The sequence below is a fragment of the Rutilus rutilus genome (genome assembly GCF_951802725.1).
Source record: "Rutilus rutilus genome assembly, chromosome: 16".
NCBI lineage: Eukaryota > Metazoa > Chordata > Actinopteri > Cypriniformes > Leuciscidae > Rutilus > Rutilus rutilus.
The window spans coordinates 11,940,065-11,964,263 of NC_140224.1; the positions used below are offsets into that span (position 1 = coordinate 11,940,065).

The 24,199-nt window shown below is 37.7% G+C and overlaps 1 protein-coding gene across 2 annotated transcripts; it reads left to right on the top strand.

Moving 5' to 3' along the window:
- The first annotated feature begins 6,119 nt into the window (after positions 1–6,119).
- On the top strand, positions 6,120–23,974 carry fkbp10b (FKBP prolyl isomerase 10b). 2 transcript variants are annotated; one of them, XM_084434518.1, is made up of 10 exons: positions 6,120–6,303; positions 14,104–14,249; positions 15,382–15,571; positions 16,529–16,674; positions 17,430–17,619; positions 17,714–17,859; positions 19,649–19,838; positions 19,984–20,126; positions 21,877–22,040; positions 23,529–23,974. In XM_084434518.1, the coding sequence occupies exons 2-10, from the start codon at positions 14,183–14,185 to the stop codon at positions 23,715–23,717; spliced, it is 1,425 nt and encodes a 474-aa protein (XP_084290644.1). In that variant the 5' UTR covers positions 6,120–6,303; positions 14,104–14,182; the 3' UTR covers positions 23,718–23,974. The 2 variants fall into 2 exon arrangements, with proteins under 2 accessions (XP_084290644.1, XP_084290643.1); XM_084434517.1 differs by lacking the exon at positions 6,120–6,303 and adding an exon at positions 12,980–13,384.
- Positions 23,975–24,199: the final 225 nt, after the last annotated feature.

Below are 24,199 nucleotides of genomic sequence, written 5' to 3' on the forward strand. Positions count from 1 at the left end.
GTAAGCAATAATCCTATCACGCTATTCCTATTTTGAGATTTTTTGTTGTTGTATTTTTTAAGTGAAATACTATGTAAATACTATGACACTATATTGTTGCCTCTTCAATTCTTGTTTTTTTGCACAAGAAAAGTTGTTCAAATCTAATATGAAGCCTATTTGTCATGCACAACAGTTCAACTAAGAGTAAGATATGCCAGGCACAGTTAGTTCATTGCTCATAATTGTAAATTGTCTGTAGCCTAGGCTATATTTTGTCATGTATTGTTTTTCTGTGACAACTAGTTATTGTTATTTCTAGCTTTGTCTATCATGTACAGTATGATATCAAGGGTGATGTTTGTGTTTTTTTTTGCCGAAATTTACATTTTGTTACACTGTGGTAATCGACACAAAAGATAGAAATTAATTAGGGCTTGGGGCAAAAATGCCACCATAATGAATAAAAATGCCCCGTCATGAGTATTTGTTTTTTGTATATCACAAGATCAAGAGTGCTATTTTCCTGAATATCAGGATGATTGCAAATGTGATAATGATTTTATACAACAGTGAGTTTTAAACACAGTATTGTGAATATTGATTGTTTTTGCTCTATTTTGCAATTTTTTTAATTAATTTCCAAACAAAGGCACAGCAGAACAGTTGTGACTACTAGCAACACAACACTGTTTTGATTGACTCCACAATTAGTGATGAAGGGGTTGAGTGATTGATTCAATGACTCATTTAGAAAGACCTTGGATGCATCCGAAAACTTAGGCAGCTGACTTGTTGCCTCGTTGTCCTGTCAGGCAATGACTCTTTTTCATGTTTGCACAAGAAGGTAGGCTATACCTCACAAATAGGGTGACCAGACGTCCTGAAAAATTCGGGACAGTCCCGAAATCTAAGCTGTTGTCCCGAATCCCGAATCCGCCCTAATTGTCCCGAAAATTATACTAAAGCAAAATCTTGAGTATTACTGTCTGATAAAACATTAAAAACTATCCGTGGAGGTTGAGTCGTCCTGAAGCCAGCCCCCGCCGGCTGCTCATTGGCTGAAGCAAATTTTTGGTTTCTTTTTTTTAAAAGTTCTACAAAGATATAGGCGCGAATTTAGATATGCATTGATAAGTGAGTGCAAGTTGCAGCAGCCGCGAGGACAGTAAATGTGCAGGCAGCCAGTCGTAAAGGAGTGGTTGATTGGTCGCGGCACTGTGTGCAAAAAAATTATTCGGCCTAATGTCTGATTTCGGGGTACACAAAGCAAATCATCTACACAATTTTTTCGTTTTCTTATTTAATGACCGACAATTTAGTTGTGATAATAATTTTGGCATAAGGCTTATTAGCGTTAGGCTATAGCCTGAAAGGTCTGATTCACGCACTGTTACAACAGGTTTTTTTTTTGTTTTTTTTTTACAATGATATTTGAGTTCATGATTTTAATGTTGTTTTTTTGTGGCAAACTACAGACTGTTGATCTTTAAATAAAAATACATGTATGTTTGGTTCAGGTTTGAAATTCATTATCTTTTATTATAGCTATGTAGTCTATAGGCCTACTCTACTTCTGAGGCAACATAATGGTTAAATGATTTACATCAAAATAGAGCGAGCTTTGGTGAAAACTAAGTGAATGTTTAATGACTAAAATAGTAATTTCTCGCTAGAAATGACATAAGTGAAAAACGTTTAGCAAAAAAAATTTATTTACACCAAACTGACGACCAGCCGCAACTTTCAGACGCCATCTTTATTTTTCTAGCTCAACTGTCACAGAATGGAAAGCACAGGATTGTGGGATATCAGAGGCAGCGAAGGATACGGCCATACATGCTGCCTTCAAAAATCGATCAGATGAAGGTATCTCAGGAGACAGGAAGTGAAACTAACATTGCATTTGGATGTGCCTTGATGCCTTCCGACTTTGGAATGCATCCTCCGAAGCCCACAACCCTCGACCGCAGAGACTTCACGAGAGCCCCCTGCAAATGCAGAGCATAGGCCCGCCGCGATCCGTGAGTCAGAGCCCAAAGAGGAAAGGACATCGCCGTCCATCGTCTCGGAGCCGGTACCCCAGGAGTGAGTCTGACCAGGGGTATGAGCCAGTGACAGCAGCAACAGAGGGAATACTGATGGATTTGGACACGGGGGACTGGCTGATGGATTTGAACCCACCCTATCCCACCTGGTATCATCTGTCTGTTCTAAATCATTGCTGTTTCAAGACAGCACTGAAACTTGTATGGACTGCGAAACATTTGTTTGCTCGTCATCATTGCTGTTTCAAGACTGAAGTAAGACCATATCATCGACCTGCTGGGAATTGGAATTACCATTATTGATCACGTCCAATTTACCTCGGTCACCTTAGCTGCAAAGATCAGCCAGTCCTCCAGCCCCGCCTCTGCTGGATGCCTGCAGCCCTTTGCCTTCCACAGTGACGCCTTGCTGCGACGTGAAGCCGCAGGTCGTGCAACCACCAGCCTTGCCTGAGCGAGAGGACCCTGTGACTCTACCTCGGCCCGTCAACTTCACCTTGGCTCCTCCCACCTTTCGGCTCCACCAGAGACCCTCGACCTCACGGCTGCTCCAGGTTCTCTCGTCCCTCCGGCTCCATCTTGGTCAGTCGTCATTCTGCCTACGCCACGGACTTGTGAGCCTTCCCCTGCACTCAGTCTCTCCACCCCTATGGCTACAGCGGGTTCCTCCTTCCTTCCCTCTGCCTCAGTCCTCTGGCACCGCTTCAGATGCTAGTCACCGACTTTTAGACTTTTAATTAAGTCACATGTGTTCCTTTGTTTGAATTTCCCGCCACTCGTTAGTTTCTATAGAAACTATATGGACACTAATCATCATCACAGCTGTTTGTCATTTTCTTCACCATGTGTATGTTAGTTCCTCACCTTCACTCAGTGTTTGTCGTTTATGTTAGTATCAGTGTTTGTTCTAAGCCGTCTGTGGATTACCTTTTGGATTTTTACTAAACTCTGTGTTTTGAATCATCTTCTGCTGCTTCATTGTCTGCCTACACCTTGCTGACAATAGGCCTATTGTTTATTTGAAGGAATTAAGAGTGCAGTTTTGTTTTTATCCTTGTATTGTTCAACTGGTTGAAGTTGATATGGGATTTAGAAAGTAATAAGTAATCCAATGCTTTTTAGAGTAATTAGTACAGTAATCTAATTACACAGAATATGTAACTAGCAAATGAGAATCGCTAAAATTATTAAATATATTTCGAGACAAAGGCCTTAATGATTTTGTTCAAGATAAAGGCTACAGTTTTTCAATAACGGAAGAATATGTAAAAGTTTGGTATTTGGGGTAAAAGGCACCCCTGCTGTTGGGGCTAAAGGTACAATAATTAACATGATGATAAACAGCTGGCTGGCTTTTCCATTTGTTGACGTGACATGGTTAGATTCAGATGGTAAATATATCAAGTTGGGTTAGGGTTAGAGATACCTTGGAGATAATCACCATGGCTGGGTTTCCCGATAACGTTGTCTCTTAGCGCGCTACGAAGACTCTTAAGGTATAACTTAACTGAAGGTATACCATTTCTAGGCGTGTTCCCCGAACCATACCTTAGGAAGTTGCTTAAGATATACCTTCTTACGTGTGACGTTACCCGGTGCTGTCCGTGGCGATGGTGTTGAATTGGTTGATATCGATGGCTCGAGAATCAATTATTCTCTCGTGCAGGGGCTGTTTATGTGAGAAAGCGGTGTTCTTTATAAAAGAAGCACTTCAGAAATAGTTTAAATTGCCTTTATTAGGACTAATGGGATATTATAAAAAATTATCCAAATTATAATAGCCTATAATAGCCTAGCCTACATATTTTTAAATTGTATCATTGCTGCCATAATAACCATTTCAAATTTTTACGTGCTTTCTTCTCTTTCCCATTTTTGTTAGCTGAGGTGGAGCTGCGATGAAATATTGTTCTTGTAAATACTTTCCAGCATTTCAGTAATAAAAGTGTAGGCCTACATCTAACGTACGGTGCTCGGCAGTGATCAAAAAGGATTTAAACAGTGGATTTTGAATCTTGTAAACTCAGAGATGTGGATTCAGATGGCAATTAAATTACCACACGACCTGTTTGTCAAAAAACAGTAGGCCATAGGTAGCCTACTAATTTGGCCAGGGATTTTTATGCAGGTTGGGTGAGAAAAAACACTGATATTATGGATTCGGAGTCGGACGGCACTAAAATCACCGACTTGCCCCTAGTTTTATAAGGCTTACCATAGGCTACTGCACTTTTAAATTTGCTTACATTATATTTGAATAATTAAGTTATAGTATAGCAGTGGTCTCCAACGTGGTGCCTGTGAGTTGCTCGCTAAACACATTCTATAAATAGCCCCAACTTGCCGATCCACTGTAAATCGGGGCTCCAGACTTCGACTAAATGGTATAATTTTGTGACCTTTTCAACTAAACTTTTCAATTAGCACTTTTGCCTCTACAAAATTACCCAACTCTCTTTGATTATACGCTGTCATTTGCGTTGCGTATGAGAAACATCAAATGGCAAACGCTCAAAAAGCGGAACAAAACTTGTTTGATCTGAGCAGCGCAGAGCATTATCAGCTCGGCCCAAAAAACAGCGATCGCGGCCAAAGCTGATCTCGATCACGCAAACATTATTACACAGAGCTGCGCGATCCACTGAGAAGCATTTATTCTGTCCCTCTATGTTCAATAGTATTGTATTAGTTTGCTGGTGCATTTCTTTATTTTCCCACTTGGGGTCAGTATCTCCTTTAGTGTTTCTTTTGGGTTCTTCTTCATCGATTATATCGCGTGCGCTACTCGGCGCTCTGTTGTGATGTGCTGAAGCCTGGTTTACGCCGGTTTCACACCGCAAGCGTCAGCGGCGCGTGAGCAGCGCGTATTTTTTTCGGCGTTCATGTTATTCAATGAGTGCATTCACACCGCACGCAGAAGCGGCGCGGCAGCGCGTAGCAGGAGCAGAGCAGGAACAGCAGTGCCGCGATAGTTTCGGCGCCCAGTCTATTTTTAACGCGCCGCTTACGCTGAATTAAAGTGACAATGCATTGATCATGGCCAAAATACACCGCAGTTTTATCCAAAAAGCGCATTGATGATATCTATTGTGTTTTAAACAGTCAATCAAATGACCAACAGCAATTTAAAAAGAAAACAAATGTCCAAAAACAAACTTGTTGCCAGAACAATAAAAACAAAGATGAACCAAAAGTTATATAAATGAAATTATTAATAAAATAAGCTTCTTGACAAGTCTTTTCTCTTAAATGTATTTGAAAACGAAATAAAGCAATGAACTTTTCCATTATAGAGTAGCCTACTCTGTCTGTACAAAACCCGCAGTTCAGGCGCGCGTGACAAACGCTGCCAGTGTGAAAGCAAAACGCGCGTGTCCTGCTCCTGCTCACCATATGCACTGCTCCTGTCCTGCTTACGCTCTGCTAATGCATGCAGTCTGAAACCGGCGTTATACTTGACGCGTCCGCACGAGCGCGAAGGTGCGCGCGGCAAAAATGACGTCATCGCGGAGTGGGCGGTCGCGCGCGTTGGGTGCGCAAGGGCCCATTTCGCCTGGCGGTGTGCACGGCAGATTTTGTAACAACGCGCGCGGCGCCGCATCCGAAGATGAACGACTTCGAACCGAATCTGGCCGAGCTCGAACTTCTCACCACACTGGCACCCAGTTTGCACGTCTAAATGAGTTGCTTACATTTTAAAAATGAGCATACAATAGCATAAAAAGTATTTTTAAAGAACATAAAGGTCCATGTTTAATAAAAATGTTCACGAAACTTAATGAAATGTTTAGTGAAATTAGAAAATATGTAAGAGATCGTTAATTTAGTTATGTTGTATACACATTCTCATATCCATATATTTTGTTTTATTGTCACTAGCAATAATCTCAGGGTTTACTGGGTTTTACACGATTCTTTTTGTAGTGTGGTATTGGTGGCCATGTACTAAAATAAACATTGTCACGTGTGTATAGCTTTCTTCTTCTCATCGCTGATTCCTGATGGTTAGAGGATAATTACTGGAGTCGCCCCCTATCGTTTCAAAGAATAGTACAACGGCGAGCGCGTCGAGTATAAACGCCTCGTCCGTTTGGGGAGGTGCGCGCGCAGTCTGCGGAGACTCGCGCTGCGGAGCCGGGCGAAAGTATAAACAAGGCTTGAGGCAGCAGGAAAAAAGTTTGTTACACACAGTGTGAGAAAATATCCCGAGGTGTTGACATGCTTCACTCTTCTCAGTCCCCTTATATCTTTGGGAAGCTTTGACATGCCATAATCTGTAAGTTATTAGCGGCCAATTTTGTTTTTCTAAATGTTTTGTTACTTTTCTGGTACTTAAGGTTATTTTAACTCTTTCAAGCAAAAATGTTGTTTGTGATCTAAGCCAAGCTAATGTTGCTAGCTTCTGTTTAGTATATGGTTGTACAATATCTTATAAGTCAATGTGAACACTGCCTTTTACTCAATTCAGGTCGTCAGGTTGTACAGGTTGTCCATACAGGTTGTCAAAAGTAAAAACAAGTAGCTTTTGTTTTACTGTGTACAGTGTGTAGCTTTGATTAAGGCTTGCTAAGTTTATGTTCTACTAAACCTATAAGAGGAAAGACCTGTTATACTTTTACAGATATGTTGAACAGTATTTTGAACTGCCTGTGAATCTGTGCACTGAAACTGCAATTAACTGCAGTATATTCCGCAACCACATGGTGGCAAACTGAATCATTTAAAGATGTAATCTTGTGATTCTTATATCTTGAACTCTGATCACTTCCAGCATTTAACTTCACAGCAATGAGTCTTGGTTCGTTAAATAATGTATTTTTAATGAAATTTGCTTGTATGTTCACAGTTTTACAATCAAAAAGAGAGGTCTTCAGTAAAGACACTAAGAAGAAAACTGTGTCCTGTTATATTCACACTGTCCTACGTTCACACTAAGCTGCGTTCACACAACACGCGACCAAGCGACGCGATACCATTCATTTTCAATGGGGAGCGGGCGACTTCCGGCGACACGCGCGGTCGCGACCGTTGGCGACTGGATGGGGCGTGTCTGGCGACGCGACAAAGTTGAGAAATGTTTAACTTTATGCAAATGAAGAGCGACTTTCGCGAGCGACAACCAATAGGAGTGAAGTCAGTGGAGCCGTCACTCTTCAGTGCAGCGTCTGACCGAGGCAAGATGAATGAGAAGTTTATTTTAGCAGTCAGAAACTGTCCAATAATTTATGATATGTCTCTGTGTACATACAGTAGTACTGGTCGTGCTGACTCCGAGCCCGAATGGTTTCGTGAACTCAGAAAGACCAGTATTTGCCCATTTTCTGCAGTTAAATAGCCGCGATAGCACAGGGCACTCACTGTTTCTCATTCATCTTTGATATTATGCATTTTATGTACTGATCCCATTTATATTTAGACTTTTCCTTCCAAAATGTTAGCTTGTAGCGGCAAGAAAACAGATTTGTTGTCTACAACACGTAACATCCGTGAATGTCACTCACAAACATTACCTAGGCAACCAGAAGTGAGAACGCCCACTAACGACCTCATCGCCAGCCACTGGCGAGTGGCGACATGCAGCGATAAAGTCGCTTGTAGTGTGAACGGGGCTTTACACGCGACCAAGCGACGCGATACCATTCATTTTCAATGGGGAGCGGGCGACTTCCGGTGACACGCGCAGTCGCGACCGTTGGCGACTGGATGGGGCGTGTCTGGCGACGCGACAAAGTTGAGAAATGTTTAACTTTATGCAAATGAAGAGCGACTTTCGGGAGCGACAACCAATAGGAGTGAAGTCAGTGGAGCACACGTGATCCGTCACTCTTCAGTGCTGCGTCAGACCGAGGCAAGATGAATGAGAAGTTTATTTTAGCAGTCCGAAACTGTCCAATAATGTATGATATGTCTCCGTGTACATACAGTGGTACTCGCCGTGCTGACTCCGAGCCTGAATGGTTTCGTGAACTCAGAAAGACCAGTATTTGCCCATTTGCTGCAGTTAAATAGCCGCGATAGCACAGGGCACTCGCTGTTTCTCATTCATCTTTAATATTATGCATTTAATGTACTGATTCCATTTATATTTAGACTTTTCCTTCCAAAATGTTAGCTTGTAGAGGCAAGAAAACAGATTTGTTGTCTACAACATGGAGTAACATCCGTGAATGTCACTCAAACATTACTAGGCAACCAGTAGTGGGAACGCCCACTAACTCACCGCCAGCCACTGGCGACATGCAGCGACAAAGTCGCTTGTAGTGTGAACGGGGCTTTATTCCTGGAACCACCTTCTCTTACTGTATGTTTAGCTCGCTGCATAGGCTGAGTAGCCACACACTCAACCGAGGGCAGAAGAATTTAAATTCAGCGCAGAATTCTCTATCTCTATTACAAACCCACAGATGACTATGTGATTTAAGCTTGTTAAAAGCCAGCTGAAACAGCGCTAAATAATATTCTCAACATATTGACTGTAGTAAAACAAACATTTTTGTGGCAGAAATGTGCCTGAATCATATTAAAAATGCTGTTATATTAATATAGTCATGTATATATGTATTAAATGTAGGGTGATATCAGGTGGGGGTCCCAGCCCCTCTGGAATTTAGAGCCAATGACTGCAAAGGATTTTAAACTGTTGTCATAACTGTGCTTGACAAGTAACAGGTGATTTGATTGGTTTATTGTTGCTATGGTGGGTTGGGCAATAATTCAAATCAAGACTGCACCAGAAAGCTGCATGGTAAAGGAGCCTGGCATACCAAATCTAACTAAACTATTATAAGGATGATAAATCTATAAAAAAAAAAAACATGCACATAAAAAACTATGCATAATATCTGTTGTATGCCGAATGTGTTTCCCACACTAGCAGCGCGAAACATAGCCAAAGTCATGGAGTGCAACTTTATGAAGCCAGGGGAAGACAGTAGACATCAAACTTGTCGATAAAGGTGGATCAAACTTGACGAAAAAATTATCGCTAGCGAGCCTGATTTGAGGTAGCTCGCCAACAGGCTGTTCACATATCGCGTCTTTTGCGCGCTCAAGTTCATTCAAATGTAGGCGCGCGGTAAGCGGTAATAGCGCGCTCATAATTGAAGCGACGCGTTCGTTTTTTTCCATGGAAATCCATTAGCCAATAAAACTTTTTTGTCGTTGTGGAGAGCGCAGAGCATGGTTGCATAGCAATGACAGACGCCACGGGAAAATCGGACCTAATTTTACTATTAATAATAAAAGATAAGCTAAAGTGCATTGTAAATGTCAGTAATGTATCTTTTTTTGACTCTTTCTTTTTATAAATAATCATTTAAAGTCTGAAATATGTGAGGTTTATCTTTTTATAAAAAACTTTTTTGTCAAAACTTTTTGAACTTGTAACTTACATGTTAGTAGGCTATAACATGTTGCAAGACACTTTTAAAATCTGGCTATCATTTTTAATGGTATTATTTTAATGTTTATGTAAACAAAAAGTGCATATTGATGCTTATTTTATTTGTTATTTGCTGGTTTTCGACATAAAACTTTCATAAAAAATTTCATTGTGTAGTAATAGTACTTTTTGAACAGGATTCTGTGATAACCGTGATAATTTTTGTCACTATAATCATTAAATGAAATGTTCATGCCATTTCATCTCTAGTTATGATCAACTGAAATCAACTAATTATGTGTTTTTTACAGTATAATATGCAAAGTACAATTAAAAAAAATTTTTTTTTTATATCTGATTCTGTTCTTTTCTCTGACACGCGTTGTTGGGTGTGGAAGGTTACTAATGTGATTGCTTTATCTGTAAATTAAATAAATGCTTTTTCAATGACTGAATTCATTGAAATAAAATGAATTCTTCGATTTGAATATTTTTTTTGGCAATGCGTCGTAGGTCTTAAATTTCAATCTTTATGGTCTTAAAATGTCTTAAAAAGGTCTTAAATTTGACTTACTGAAACCTGCTACTGTAATATAGGCTTGTATTGGGTTTGTTCATCTCATGTCTGAATGATGTCCATTTATATCCACAAAAATCACAAGACTCTATCATTTAAGGGACTATTTATCAAAATGTTCTCATAGGGGAGCACACCCCTGGATCCCACTTGACAATTATGTTAATCAGGGCATATATCTTGGCTTAGATATATAGGGCCCGCTTACCTCCCAGGGAAAAAAGTTCAGGCTCAGGATTTTTTTCTACTATCACCCCTGTATATATATATACACACACACACATATTGATACATCATCATCCTCTGCTAAACTCATCTTTAAATATGTTACAATTTAACAGCTAATGCACACTGTTTTCAAGAGTGGCATCTTACTACATCTTCTTACCCTGCTTAAGGTATATATTTACATAGATATATTTTTCCAACCCAACCCAAAAATTTATATTTTTAATTAAATATAGTTATATAGTTACACACACACACACACCCCTGACAGCAGTTCACTGATCTATGCTGTTCCAAAATGGACTTTTTTAATTGCACATTTGAATATGTGGGTTTGCACCCAAAATGTTGTTTTTTTTAATGGCACATATGAATATGTTTGTTTAATGCAGTTTAAATGTTATGTGGCTGTATAAGCAATTGTGTTTTAAAATTAAAATTGATGATAAATTACTATTTCCCTTTGCAGTTTGACTGGCCCATTTTACCTGAAACTGCTCATGCAAAAAAAGTTGGCACAGCTGATGTTTCAAGAACTGTAGGGCCTAAATAATTATATTTTATTACATAATTTCAACACAAAATGATCAAAAACAGTCATTATTAATCATAAAAACACATGGAAAAGGCATATATGGTATTGTATTATTGTCCCAAACGATTTACCAAAAAGTGGCCTAATTTAGCTGATATCACCCTAATGCAGTAGGCTAATGTTTTTGTTAAGAAGTTATGGCAGTTTATTTATTTATTTTTGCATTTATATTTATACTAAATGTTTGGGCTACTGTTTTTGATAACACATACAATAGGTTTATAGAAAATAAACAAAAAAATCTGTAAATATTTTCATAATTTTTCAGGAATTGTTGATTAAAAAAAAAAAAAAAAAAGTTTAATGCTTGTAAGTCTGAACCAGAATATCAAGATATTTTATTATTTCGCATATGATGGTGAAAAGTAAAAAAGCACCACCATGTTATATGTAGGCTATAATAAATATTTGAGTATAACAAATAAAAATCCCTTCTAGATTATTTTATCCCTTGAGGTAGCCCTCGCACACAAAAAGGTTGGAGACCCCTGGTATATAACTATAGGTTTTATAATTAAAAGTTTGAGTAATTTGGGGTTTCTGTAGCCTGCAGTGACATTTCATTATTTGTATTTTATGGCATTGTACTTTTTTTTTTTTGTCTTTATTTGAAGGCTGAGGCTTCATTAATAAACACAACCCCAATGATCATCATTGGTTTTGAGATGTTATTTGCTGTGAATACTTTGTCTGATAGACTACAGTATTGTGGCATAGTATCAGGACATCCTGGCTAGTGTCTGTCGCACACGGCTAGGGGCGAATGGCCGGATGATGGGCCTATTTGGGAGAAAGTCCAGGGCTGTTTTTTAGACCCAGTCCACCCCTGCCTGTAAATGTTTAAAATACCGTACGAGCCCATGAGAAACAATATTAGCGTCCGAATAGGACTTAACTGACAGTAGCCTATGCTTTCACTGGCCTTTAAAAGCGCTCTTTAATTAAATTAATAATATTGTATAATAATATAATTAAAAATCTAACAACAATCAGTGTAATGACAATTTTATTCTTTGCATGAAAACACTTGAATTTGCCTAATTGAACACTGTCTGGGTGTATTAAAACTTCAGAATTATATTCGTATAGACCTGCAACAGTGATAAGGTAAAGCTAAGAGTGGTCCAGACCAACCTTCCGAACGTATGACTTACAGAAGGTATACTTAACTAAGAACGTTTCGGGAAACACGTATTAACGATAAGGTACAGCTTAAGGTGTAACTTAAGAACGACGTAGCGTTAAGGTGGTTTCGGGAAACCCAGCCCATATTTATAATAAAACCATCATATTTTAAAAAATATTATATTAATTATGTAATAAAATATAATTTATTGTTGTAAATATATATTAAATTATTATGGGATCTCCTTCAATGCTTTCAGAATTTTAGTTTCTGTATTTATTAAATATATATTTTTATATTCACATATTTTAATGACAGTATATTTAATGAACAAAAAAATAATTATTTAGTCAAAAATGAACAGAAAAAAGCGCAAACTTTGCTAAAGTGATTGTTTTAAACAAGTATTAAGTTAGACATTATTTAAAAAAATATTATTTTAGCTAAAGAATTATCAGTGTGTGCCTGTTACCCCATGCTGATGAGCCTTTTACCCCGCATGATCCATAGCCTACCCACATTTATGATTTATTTTCACAGAAATCTGTTGTTCCATACATTTTCAATATAATTTCTGATATCATTCACTGTGGGTGATGGGTAGGGTTAGGGTGTGGGGGGCTGGACGTCAAGCTCCACCCATTGGTTCTCCCATAGGGGAGTGGCTCTGCAACAGTGCAACTATACTGAGAAAATCTCCGAAATATTATTTTGCTGTAGAATCAGACATTACCACGATTTTGAGTTACTTATCCAGTTAGATTCATCGCAATGTTGTCATAAATTATCTGACAGAAATCATTATTTGACAGAAAATTATCAGATTTATTCAATGAAACAAACATAATTGAGCAATGCATGTAGCCTAGGCTACATACAATACAAAATAATACATTAGTTCCACATATGTCCGTGTCCCTGATTAATAGGTCAGAGCTGCTAAAGTGTGTCAGTTGAACGGCAGTCTTCCTCTCCATCCGCTTCCGCGAAATATGATCTCATTAAATATTTTTCCTTTAATATGCGTCATTTCTCCACCATTTTTATCAATAACATGAAAGATAAGTACAGTAAACAATTGATGACTCCTATAAAATAGGCCTAATACAGAACCTGGCGAAAAGGAAAAATGTGCCCGCAAGCAACATCCCAGTTTAGGATCTTCCACGTTTACACATCCGAACTCCTCCTACAAGAGCCCACAACTCACTGTCGAGCCCTCACAAGCCTCACTCACAGACTACACTTTACTTAAAATGCTACAGAGGATTGTTTTGAGTTTATTGCTGGCGACGTGGTTCTATGTGGACTGTAATCCAGGGCCGATCGATGATATTGCAGTTGATCGATATTTCATTCCCACGCCGTGCGTCAGAGAAGTGAAATCCGGAGATTTCGTGCGTTATCACTATAACGGCACTTTTACTGACGGAAAACGGTTTGACTCTAGGTGAGATGATTCAGCCAAGTGTTTACTGAGTGATGTTCATTCTTTGCATCTTGAACATTACAATTTCACTTTTACTTTTTGCTTTTGTCATTAACTAAGCTAGGCATTGGCTTTGGTTTTCTATGTACCATGATTTTCTGGACATGCACTATTATGCTTTTTATTTTTTATTTTTGTTTATTGTAAAAATAGGCTACTTTCATGATATTCTTTTAAGCATCTTTTGTAGTATTATGCAAATACTAGGTTTGTTCAAGATGGTTTACTCAAGTCTATTTAGCTAAAACTATGCCTATATATTGCATATTCTTATGGCTGTGTCTCAGACACTGGTGAGCTTCATTCATACAGCTTTTTTGGTCATGGTGTATCATACGTGGACAAAAAAAAAAACCAAAAAAAAAAAACTAAGGTTTTGGGCCTCCTCAGCCTCATGCATCTTTTCAAACTTAAATACAACTACTCCAATTATAAATTCCAGGATTTAATATATGATAGACATTGCAGCATTTATTTCTTGTAAGCTGCTTTGAAATGGTGTAGAGGTACATTGTCAAAAGAGCTACTTAAATAAAACAGGTTGTGTAAATATCCTTGTGTAAATACTTGTGTAAATACCCTTGATTGGTATTTCGTGATTTACAAAGTGTGTGTGTTTATGTGCTGTATGTCCCTTTGAGAATACATTTAAAGTAAGGTAATTTTCTCATTTACTGCAGCTATGATAAGGGGGCTGCATTCTTTGGACAGGTGGGGCATAAGTGGCAGATTGCTGGTGTGGACAAGGGCATTCTGGGTATGTGTGTGAATGAGCGCCGGAGGATCACTGTACCCCCCCACCTGACCTACAGTAGCCAGGCAGCAGGTAATATACCCAAACACAACTTTTACATTGATAAAATGTACATACTAGTTCATTTCTCGAAATTGTAAAGCAGCCCAAAAAACTATTTTTGGACACACAAGTCTTACACACAGCCTTAAAAATGTTTTGGACTAGACATTAGATATCAAAGCAAGTGTGTTCAAGCAAATTAAGCTAAAACTCCTGTCTTTTCACTTCTTTCTTCTTTTTGTGAAACGCTGATTAAAATAATTGACATTTGGTTAAAGTACCCCCTGAAATTTTAAGTTAATATTTCAATAATTTAGTGACACATTTGCATGTTCACAGTTCTCTGATGTCGGTTAATGGTCTCATGACAAGCAAATAAATTAATAAAATGTTTAATCTTTTATTGTTTTATTTGGACTTTATTGCTGGTAGTCTTTTTGTTGTTGTTATAGTGTATGTAGTGTATACACTGTAATTAAATTCATTACATTATGTGTATGTGTATACATATAAGTGTATACACTACATTACATTCACACTGGTGTTTTAGGAACCCAATCAAATGTAATAACAATTATTATTATGTTTTAACTCCAATTACCAAATGAATACAGAAATATATTACTGTTGTAAATTTTAATTGTACTGTAAAATATATATTTTAAAATATTTGATCATTATAATAATAATTGTATTTTACACTACATGTTACAAAACAAACTTTTATGTCTTAAATTCTTTACTTTCAAAATTTCAAAGCCTTGAGCTTTGAACAATCCTTTTATTAAGGTGGAATACTACTAAAATGCTGTAAACTGCCCACAAAAACGTTGGAAATGATGCATGTGTAAATAAAGTGAACTTTTTTAGTTTGCTGCATTTACAGTGAACAGAGAAGCTCTCAGATGCTGAATACACCTGCTCACATAGGCAGATCAGATCAGACTTTTTAAATTAAATCGCAGCCTTTGATTTGATTATTGCCCTAAACAATATCACGACTCTCATGCAGCCCCATTTATTTATTTAAATTTTTCATTGGATATAATTATTAGTTTTTATCAACTCACAAACCTCTTACAGCTCCCTCACAAACCCCCAGAGGTTCGCAAACCACCAGTTATGAATCACTGAAATATGTATTCTTTCTGTGGCGTTTTAGGTGGTACAGTGCCGCCGGACACAACATTAGTGTTTGATCTGGTTCTACTAGACATCTTTAACAGGGCAGACCAGGTTCAGACCAAAGTCATCAGTACACCTAAAGACTGCAAGCGCTCAGTCATGAGGACTGACTTCGTGCGTTTTCACTTTAATGCGTCATTGCTGGATGGCACCGTGTTTGACTCCAGGTTAGTGCTACTTCATGTCCCAGTTACCTCAATTAATAATGATTGTTTTCAAACAAGTTTCCTGAACACTCCTGCCTTAAACTCACACTCTTCACTGAGCAATGTTTTGTTAGTACAACCTCCAGCTAACAGGGAACGTTCTCAGAACTTAGTAGCAAAGTTAGTCTGGTCTTTAATAAGGTTCTCGAAAATGTAGCACAAAAACATTATTTATACATCGTTCATGGAACGGTTTACCTAAAACGTTAAGTTGGGTGTTCGCCCAACATTTCTTTAAATGTTACTCCTTGTTTCAGAATGTTTAGAGAACATTCAAATGTCACGTTCCCTTTATGTTTGCAAAATGAACAAATGGAATGTTCCCCTAACGTTTGCATAACTAAGCAAAACAAATGTTTTTTTCGTTTTTTTTTTTAACTGGAAGTTTTGAATGTTCAGAGAAATAATTCAGAAATAATGTTTTCATAATTTAATAGGAACGTTAGCAAAACGTTCTTAGAACATATTTTGTTAGCTGGATAGAGCCACAGGGTTTAAGGTCCAAAATTTCTGTATGCGTTTTTTTCGTATTCGTCATTCAGTGGCTCTGAATTGTCAAAACACCTCTCAAAATGCTTGCTACGGATGCGAAAAATGCAGAAAATCGAACCCGATCAGAATTTTTTTATGACGAATGAAAGTTTCAGAGGCAGAATATAAACGTGATTGACACAACGTGAGGTCGTATTAATTTTGTACATGCGAAAATTTCGGACGAGAATTTCGGACTTTTCTTGCAAATTACCTTACATATGGCTTAGCAGTAGTGGTCTTTGTACATTAACCTGGCAGAAGATAATGTATTTTAACATTTAAAAACTAAAGTATCTATAGTGGACACACGCCATACATCAGATGTACCCAGTGTGAACTGTTGCACAGATGTATGAAGACTAATCTTATATGAGAATCTTGCAGCTACAAGCGTTCCCAGACGCAGGATTCAGTGGTTGGAGAAGGTTTGCTCATAAAAGGCTTGGATGAAGGGTTACTGGGCATGTGTGTGGGAGAAATACGACACTTCATCATCCCCCCATTTCTGGCATTTGGAGAAAAAGGATATGGTAAGCAAGCAAACCATTTGCATGTGTATATAAAGATTATAGATTTGAACAAAAATCTTGGAAATGGTTCCATTCTTTAATGTTGAACTTTTCACACTTGAAATTGTGTCATGTAATTCTGTTTTATCTTGTTCCATATCTCACACTGTTCATTTTAGTTATTCCTGGGTAATGGGGTTTCCAGATTTCACACTGCACATTCGTTTATCAACAAGATGGATAACATTACAAAACGCAACCTGTTTTAGTAACTGCTTATGACTGGAATACACTACAAGACTTCAGATTATGATTCAGTTGGAGGATTTCAGATTTAGAACACATTTTGATTGACTACTTGCACACTGAGGTACAAATAACTACAACTAAGTATAAATAGTATCTAACATTATTTCTACTTGGTGTAAATAGTATTTATCGATATTGTACTTGGTGTAAATAGCCTCTGCCTTTTATGTCTGGTTCTCAAACCCTTAAAATGGTCAAATGGGTTCCACACACTTGTTTTCAGTGCCGCAACAGACTAGAAATTGAAATCCAAACAACTTCATTTCACAGACTTTTTGACCTTGAAACTCAAATCGATAAACAGTGAATTTTCCCAGGGTGATTTGAAAAATCAAGAAGAAATAAATGGTTTAAACTGTTTCAAGCAGTTAAAAAAAACGAGTGCCAGTCAAATGGACCCACAACACAACATGACTTTTCATTCTTTCTTTCCCTTTCTTTCATCCTTCCGTCTCTCTTTCCCTCAGGCACAGACATCCCTCCTCATGCATCAGTGGTGTATCACATTCTCCTGGAAGACCTCCACAACTCTAAAGATGACATCATTGTGGAGTTCAAGAAGGCGCCTGAACCATGTACACGCAAATCTGTTGCAGGCGACTACATCCGCTACCACTACAATGCCTCCTTCCTCAACGGCATCACGTTTGACTCCAGGTTTATTTCCTGACTTTTTTCAAATTTGATTTGCTTCCTTTTTGTTGGTTTTACAGTAGATGTAGATTCTGATGTATTAACTCTAATATCACAGTTATCAGCACAACAAGACGTACAACACGTACATTGGACTGGGCTACATGATCGCAGGCATAGATAAAGGCTTGCAGGGTGTGTGTACAGGAGAGAGGAGAAGAATCATCTTGCCGCCTCACCTTGCGTATGGCCAGCAGGGGGCAGGTTAGATGATCTTAATGCATTTAAAGGACTAGTTTGCCAATGAAAGTGGAATGAAAGTGTGCCTTAAAGGTGCATTTTGGTGCTAATTTAAAAAGTTTCAAATATTAATATAAAAAAAAAAAAAAATTGTGTGTGAAGACAGTGGTGTACACCAGGGTTAGACATTTACTTTTTCATTAATGGCCAATATTTGTCCCCGGCAATTTTTTTTTTTACTTCTGTAAAATGTTACTGCCATCTTTTATGTCAAATCCTTCAATTTAAACAATTATTTCAGAGCTGATCAATCAATCAATCAATCAATCAATCAATCAGAATACTAGTTACCAATTAAGTTTTATCAATCAACATAAAAGACATCACAAAGGTGGAACAGAGGCTGCTGCATCTGACAGCATTTATGTTTATGTACACGGACTGTTTAATACTGTTTAAGGTGGCATACATGTATTCACACAATTGGATAATGTAAATACCTTACATAAAGTAAATTAAAAAAACATTTCAGGTTATGGCTGCAGTATTATGACAAAAATCATTATTGTCAATTATTGCTCTATTATAATAATGATTGTTAACGTAGATTAAAAGAATACATTGAAACTATGGGGGAAGGGACATGTCATATTCTGTCTATACTGTAAAAAAAGCTATGATCTGTTTATGAATTAGTTCATTGCTTTTTACTCATTAGAAAATCAATTATATGTAAGTGTGAACTTGTGAATCAAAGAAGCTGCAAAACTAATCTGTTGCTGACATCGTATCTGCTCTTTGTTTATGATGAGAGAATTCAAGAGAGTAGCGATTAAAAATTCTGTCAGTGATAATGTTCACTGACATAAAACTAATCTGAACACCTCTGATTGGGCATTGCGTTCATAAGCTCAACATTAACCTTTGTGATTCATTATAATGCTCAAGGTATAAAAGAAATCTAATGCGACGTGAGCAGATCTTATCAAATCAACACTTTTCATTAATTTTCACTTTAATTGTGTCAGCTGTAATAGATGTAGTTTAATTGTGTGGGGACTTTTTCATTATCTTGAATTTGGGGAGAGTATTTGTTCATTTTGGTGGCATTTTTACCCCAAAGCCACCAATAATTTCTGGCCCTGGTATACACCCACATAAGATGAAGACTATAATTTTCTATAAGAAAGTGTTTTAATAATGTATAGTGTGGGTCATCTCCATAAATGTATTCGCCATTTTGACGTGGCCCACTGTTTCATTAAAGGTTTGGAGAGAATCCTCACACTCATTGGCTGCCACTAGTAGCCTAGTGTTGTTTGGTGATACGAAAAGTGAATATTAGACAATGGAACACATTTATTGTCGTGCTTTACCACGAAGACAGTGAAGACAACGAGAGAATCAGTACCTGTACGTCCAAAGAAACAGAAAAGGTCTAAAGCCAAAAAGACGTACAAAAAAACAGAAGCGCTAGTACCCTTGTGTGTATTTCAAAATTCTATTAGTATACAAGTATATAAATAAATAATTAAACCACCAGAGTGCAGCATCCACCTCAATGATGCGACGGCAACCATACTGCGTCAGAACGCCCATCTCACGACACGTACCACCTTAGTGGTGGAGAGGAGACTGAGGGATGAAGCCAGTTAGTAGATGTAGGGATGTTTGGAGGTCTCCCATATAGATGCTGAACAGGCTCGGCCCTGCTTTTCTTCTCTAGGCAAGAGTTGAGTGAAGATAGATACTGGTAATTCCTGTTTGCATTCAAAATGTGAATATGCAGTAAGTGAAGCTCTGTTTTGCCCAGGTAAGGACATCCCAGGTTCGGCCGTGTTGGTCTTTGACATCCATGTGATAGACTTCCACAATGTCAAAGATCCTGTGCAGGTGGAGATCATGAATAAATCTGCAGGGTGTAATGAAACCAGTGAGGTGAATGACTTCATTCAGTACCACTACAACTGCTCACTGCTGGACGGCACATTGCTCTTTACATCGTGAGTTTCTATCTGTCTGTCTGTCTGTCTATCTATCTATCTATCTTCAATATTTATTAAATTGTTCATGTTTTTGAAGTGAATTCATAAAAACACAATGTGCTAATGGTTTTGTGATTTGTTTGTTGATCTTCGATCATTGTAGGAGCGACTATGAGGCCCCACAGGATGTCCTGCTTGGAGGGGGTAAAATAATTGATGGCCTGGATGAGGCCCTTAGGAACATGTGTGTGGGAGAGAGACGGACAGTTCTAGTGCCGCCACACCTTGGACATGGAGAGAAAGGAGGTGTGTCTTATCTTGTGTGTCTATAGCCCCTTTCACACAGAGATTCCGGAAAATACACAGTGATTTTCCGGAATCTGTGATTGCGTTCACACACATCCCGTAAAGATACACTACAACACACCCCTTACGGCATTGGTCCTGGCTTTTGTTCCAGGACTGATCCCGGCAATGTCACTAGGTCCCCATCCCGGCATCGATCCCTGCATCAATCTCGGGACGTGTTAGCGTTCACACAGAAGGCACTCTAGCAAATTTAACGGCAATTTCCCGGGATTTCCGGGACCCTGTGAAAGGGGCTTATGTTGTACTCTAATGTAAACCGGTGTTGACCGACTACCTTTGCAAATAGGAACAATGCCACTTTAACACTAGCTCATGTGCTGTGACACACCAGACAGCAATAGTGCCGGCCTTGATCCAGCCCACATCTGGACCGTGTGGAATCCACGTGTTCCAGATGTGGGCCGGATCTGGGCCGACACTATGTTGCTGTCTGGGACTGAAATATTGTAAAAGTCAGTGTTGACAGAATAGTGAATAAGGTTAAATACTTGACACTGTAAAATTGGGAGCGGGCTATGACAATGCGCCACATACGTCCATAATGGGAACACCATGTGCTGATCAGTAAATGGCACATAACAGTTTAACTTGATTAACTTGAGAAGGGTGAATATGACAGAGAAGGACGCCCCATCAGAGATGTAGGATAACAACCTTGTTGAGACTTGTTGGTTGCAAGTGAGCTTGCACATTATATAGATAGTGCAAATTTAATGTTTGTAGGCTGAAGAGGACCACCTGCCCAGCATTATTTAGCTATCTTCTAAAAGTATTTTATTTGCGGCTGATGTAGCTGTACCTATCCTAAAGGAGTTCCCGGTGTAGTCATGAGGAGAAGTGTCAGATCTTTAATGAGGTGTTGACTGAAGCGCTGTTGAGTCATGGTCACCTGAGGTCTGAGATTGACATTTAAGATTTTTAATCATTAAAGAAAGAGGACAGAAAAGGCTGTGGGCCAATTAATCCGTTTTAGAATGTTTAAGAAAAAGGGGAAATAAGCTAGAAGAGAAGGGAATATCGGTGAACCCTACAACTCGAGAAGTGAAGATCGCAAGTACTCACAACGAAGAAACCCATGAAAGGCTAAGAGGAAAACTGCCTCCAAGAGAGTATCAGTATAGGGAGAAAAATAACCTACTCTGCTCTGAGGACAGAGATCTTCCTATGTGAAATGTCCAAAGATATTGGAAGCCGTTTATCGGGAAGAGAAGAAGATTTCCTAATACTTGTAATACTGTGAAGAAGGCGAACTGAGGATTTGGAGAAGAGGCTGAGGTAGTCTGAGTGCATCTGACGGAAAACTGGATCATCTCCACCAATTTGTGGATAGAGGAAAATTTCAAGAAACAGACATTAAAAGCAGAAAGTGGAAAAAGTGCAGACAGTGGAAACGAGAACTAGAAATAAAGGTCTATTACTGTATGTGACTGAAGAAAGGCGGTGAACTGAAACATGCCAAGTCATCAGATTTGAGGGTAGAGGGGGATACAATTCTAAATCATTTATAATAATAAATATATAAAATATAATAGTGTGTGTGTGTGTGTGTGTGTGTATGTGTGTGTGTGTGTGACTTTTTATATTTTTTGGAGTCTTCAAACAACAAAAGAAAAAGGAACACTGTAATATAGAGTTCATGAATTCTTGTCACATGAAACATCATTGCCCTGTTCTCTTGTTTTCCTAGCTGGTATTGTCCCTGGGAGTGCAGTGCTCCGGTTCGAACTGGAGCTGGTGTCTCTGCAGAAGGGAGTTCCTGAAGGCTACTTGTTCGTTTGGCTCGAAGATAGTCCAGTTCAGCTCTTTGAGGCTCTAGACATCAACCAGGACCAACAGGTCCCTTTAGAGGAGGTCAGTTTACGGATCTTGTAGGGCCCAGTGAAATCCATTTGAGTTTTTCTGGACTCTGTTTAATCCACCTATTTCCTAATAAGCCTACTGCGTTTTACATTATGGGAGGCACTTCCGGTTTGTGGAAGTTCCACTCAAAAAGACAGAAACAAATAAATTCAAATCATAAGGCTGCGCTACAAATAATCCTTATCCATCAGTTTGACTGAATGAGCTTTAAAATTTCCTTCATGTTCTATTTTTAGACATCAGCAGAATCATGTAACCCTTTTTAACGTAATGCTTTATAACGTTACAGTATCTTAATGTGACATACGTTATAACACGGCAAGAGCTCTTTTCAGTCGCTAAATTCTTTTCCTCCTAATTCTTTTCTTTTTCCCCCTTTGTATTCTGCTGTAACAGTATGAAAAAAGACAACATATACAGCGTTGTGGTCTGCTCTCTCGATTTCATTTATGATATATCCCATGAACAATTCACTGCACTACACTTGTTTTTCTTCCCCAAATCCTCACATCTCTTTCCAGGTTTGTTTTCACACGAATGCTTTAAAATGTAATTGTCTCCCCTTTTCACTTCTGATCCCTATTGTTTACTGTAATGTTTCTAAAGCAGGTAAATACAATATTTATTGTCTGTCAAAATGACAGAAATAATTTTGAAATATTAAGTTACTCCCATAATTTGCGCAAAGCATCATGGGGCATAGGAATTTTAGCAATCATAAAGCATGTCTGATTAACTGAAATCATAAAACTTATATAACTTTACAACAATTTATTAAAAGGATAACAAAAATGTAATTTTTAGGGCCCTTTTCTTCACAAATTCCATTTTAATTTTCACAAATTCTGTTTTTTGTTTTATTTCTTTTTTATAATGGATTTTGTTTCAATGATTACATACATTTAAATAATCAAAAAGCATGTCTAATTATAAAACTTTTAACAATTTATTATTATTATTATTATTATTTATCTTTTAAATAATAAGGCCCTATTAAATATTTTAGTTTTTCAGAAATTTTGTGTTGTCTGTTTTAGTTTTTCTGGATTTATGTTTTGAGACAAATTTATTATAAACGGTAACGGCATAAAATATAATGATTTTATAATTATTATTATTACTTTGACAGTTCCATTCTACTGTACAATAGTAATATATTTCTGTCACAATTTCTTCAAGTTAAAATGAACTTTTATTTTGATGGGTTATCTTTAAGACCTTTGATTTTCACATTATAATACTAAACTCACTGACTTGACTAGTTACTGTTAGTATAGTTACAGTGTTAGATATCTTGCACTACTAAATTAGCATTAACTTTACTATTGCTGACATACTGTATTTACCTCTTGGCTCTGTTTTCTTTTCAGGGTACATGTTCTTTGCACTTAAATGCTTGTTTTATAAAGTGTCACAGTCTTTGTTAGGAAAGCAATGATTTAGTTTTAAACCTCACTTTCCTACCATGTCTCTCCACAGTTTTCACAGTTCATCAAACAGCAGGTATCAGAAGGGAAAGGTCGTCTGAAACCAGCTCAAGATGCGGACAGCGTCATCGCTGACATGTTCAAGAACCAGGACAGGAACGCTGATGGTCTGATCACTCTGGATGAACTCAAACTAAAATCAGATGAAGACGCAGAGAAAGCACGTCACGAAGAACTGTGAAACATGCACAAACACATGTGAATGTACATGCATTCAGACAGAGAACAAAGCAACAGATTCATAATCCTGAGGCTGAAAACCAGACCAACAAGTTTTCCAGTATTAAAAGTGTACATTTGATTGTTACATATTTTTATACTTTTAGACATAAAAAAAAAATCTGATCTCTAAATGCATTTGTCCCATTGAATAAAAGTTCCAAACTAAAGTGTTTGCAAACATTTTGTTTTGAAATGGAACATCACGAATACACTTACAAAAAATTTTTTTATTCAAGTGAGCTATTTTTGGTAACTTTTTTTGGACTGAAAATAAGTGAGTTTACTTTGTCTAGTTTTTATGGACTTAAAGAAATTATACTTTGCTGAATGAATACCTAAATAGGGAAAAAATAGTATGGTAAGTAATAAACTATAAGTATGATGTTAAATTCACTTAAAGAAAGTATACTTGCAGTATAAAAACTCATAAACTAGTAGTTT

What these genes read in the sequence shown, in the direction of transcription:
- fkbp10b (XM_084434517.1), top strand. Translation starts at nt 13,191, where the DNA reads ATGCTACAGAGGATTGTTTTGAGTTTATTGCTGGCGACGTGGTTCTAT. An exon ending in CTACAGTAGCCAGGCAGCAG is followed by an intron (nt 14,250 to 15,381) that starts GTAATATACCCA and finishes GTGGCGTTTTAG; the next exon opens with GTGGTACAGTGCCGCCGGAC. An exon ending in GGCACCGTGTTTGACTCCAG is followed by an intron (nt 15,572 to 16,528) that starts GTTAGTGCTACT and finishes AGAATCTTGCAG; the next exon opens with CTACAAGCGTTCCCAGACGC.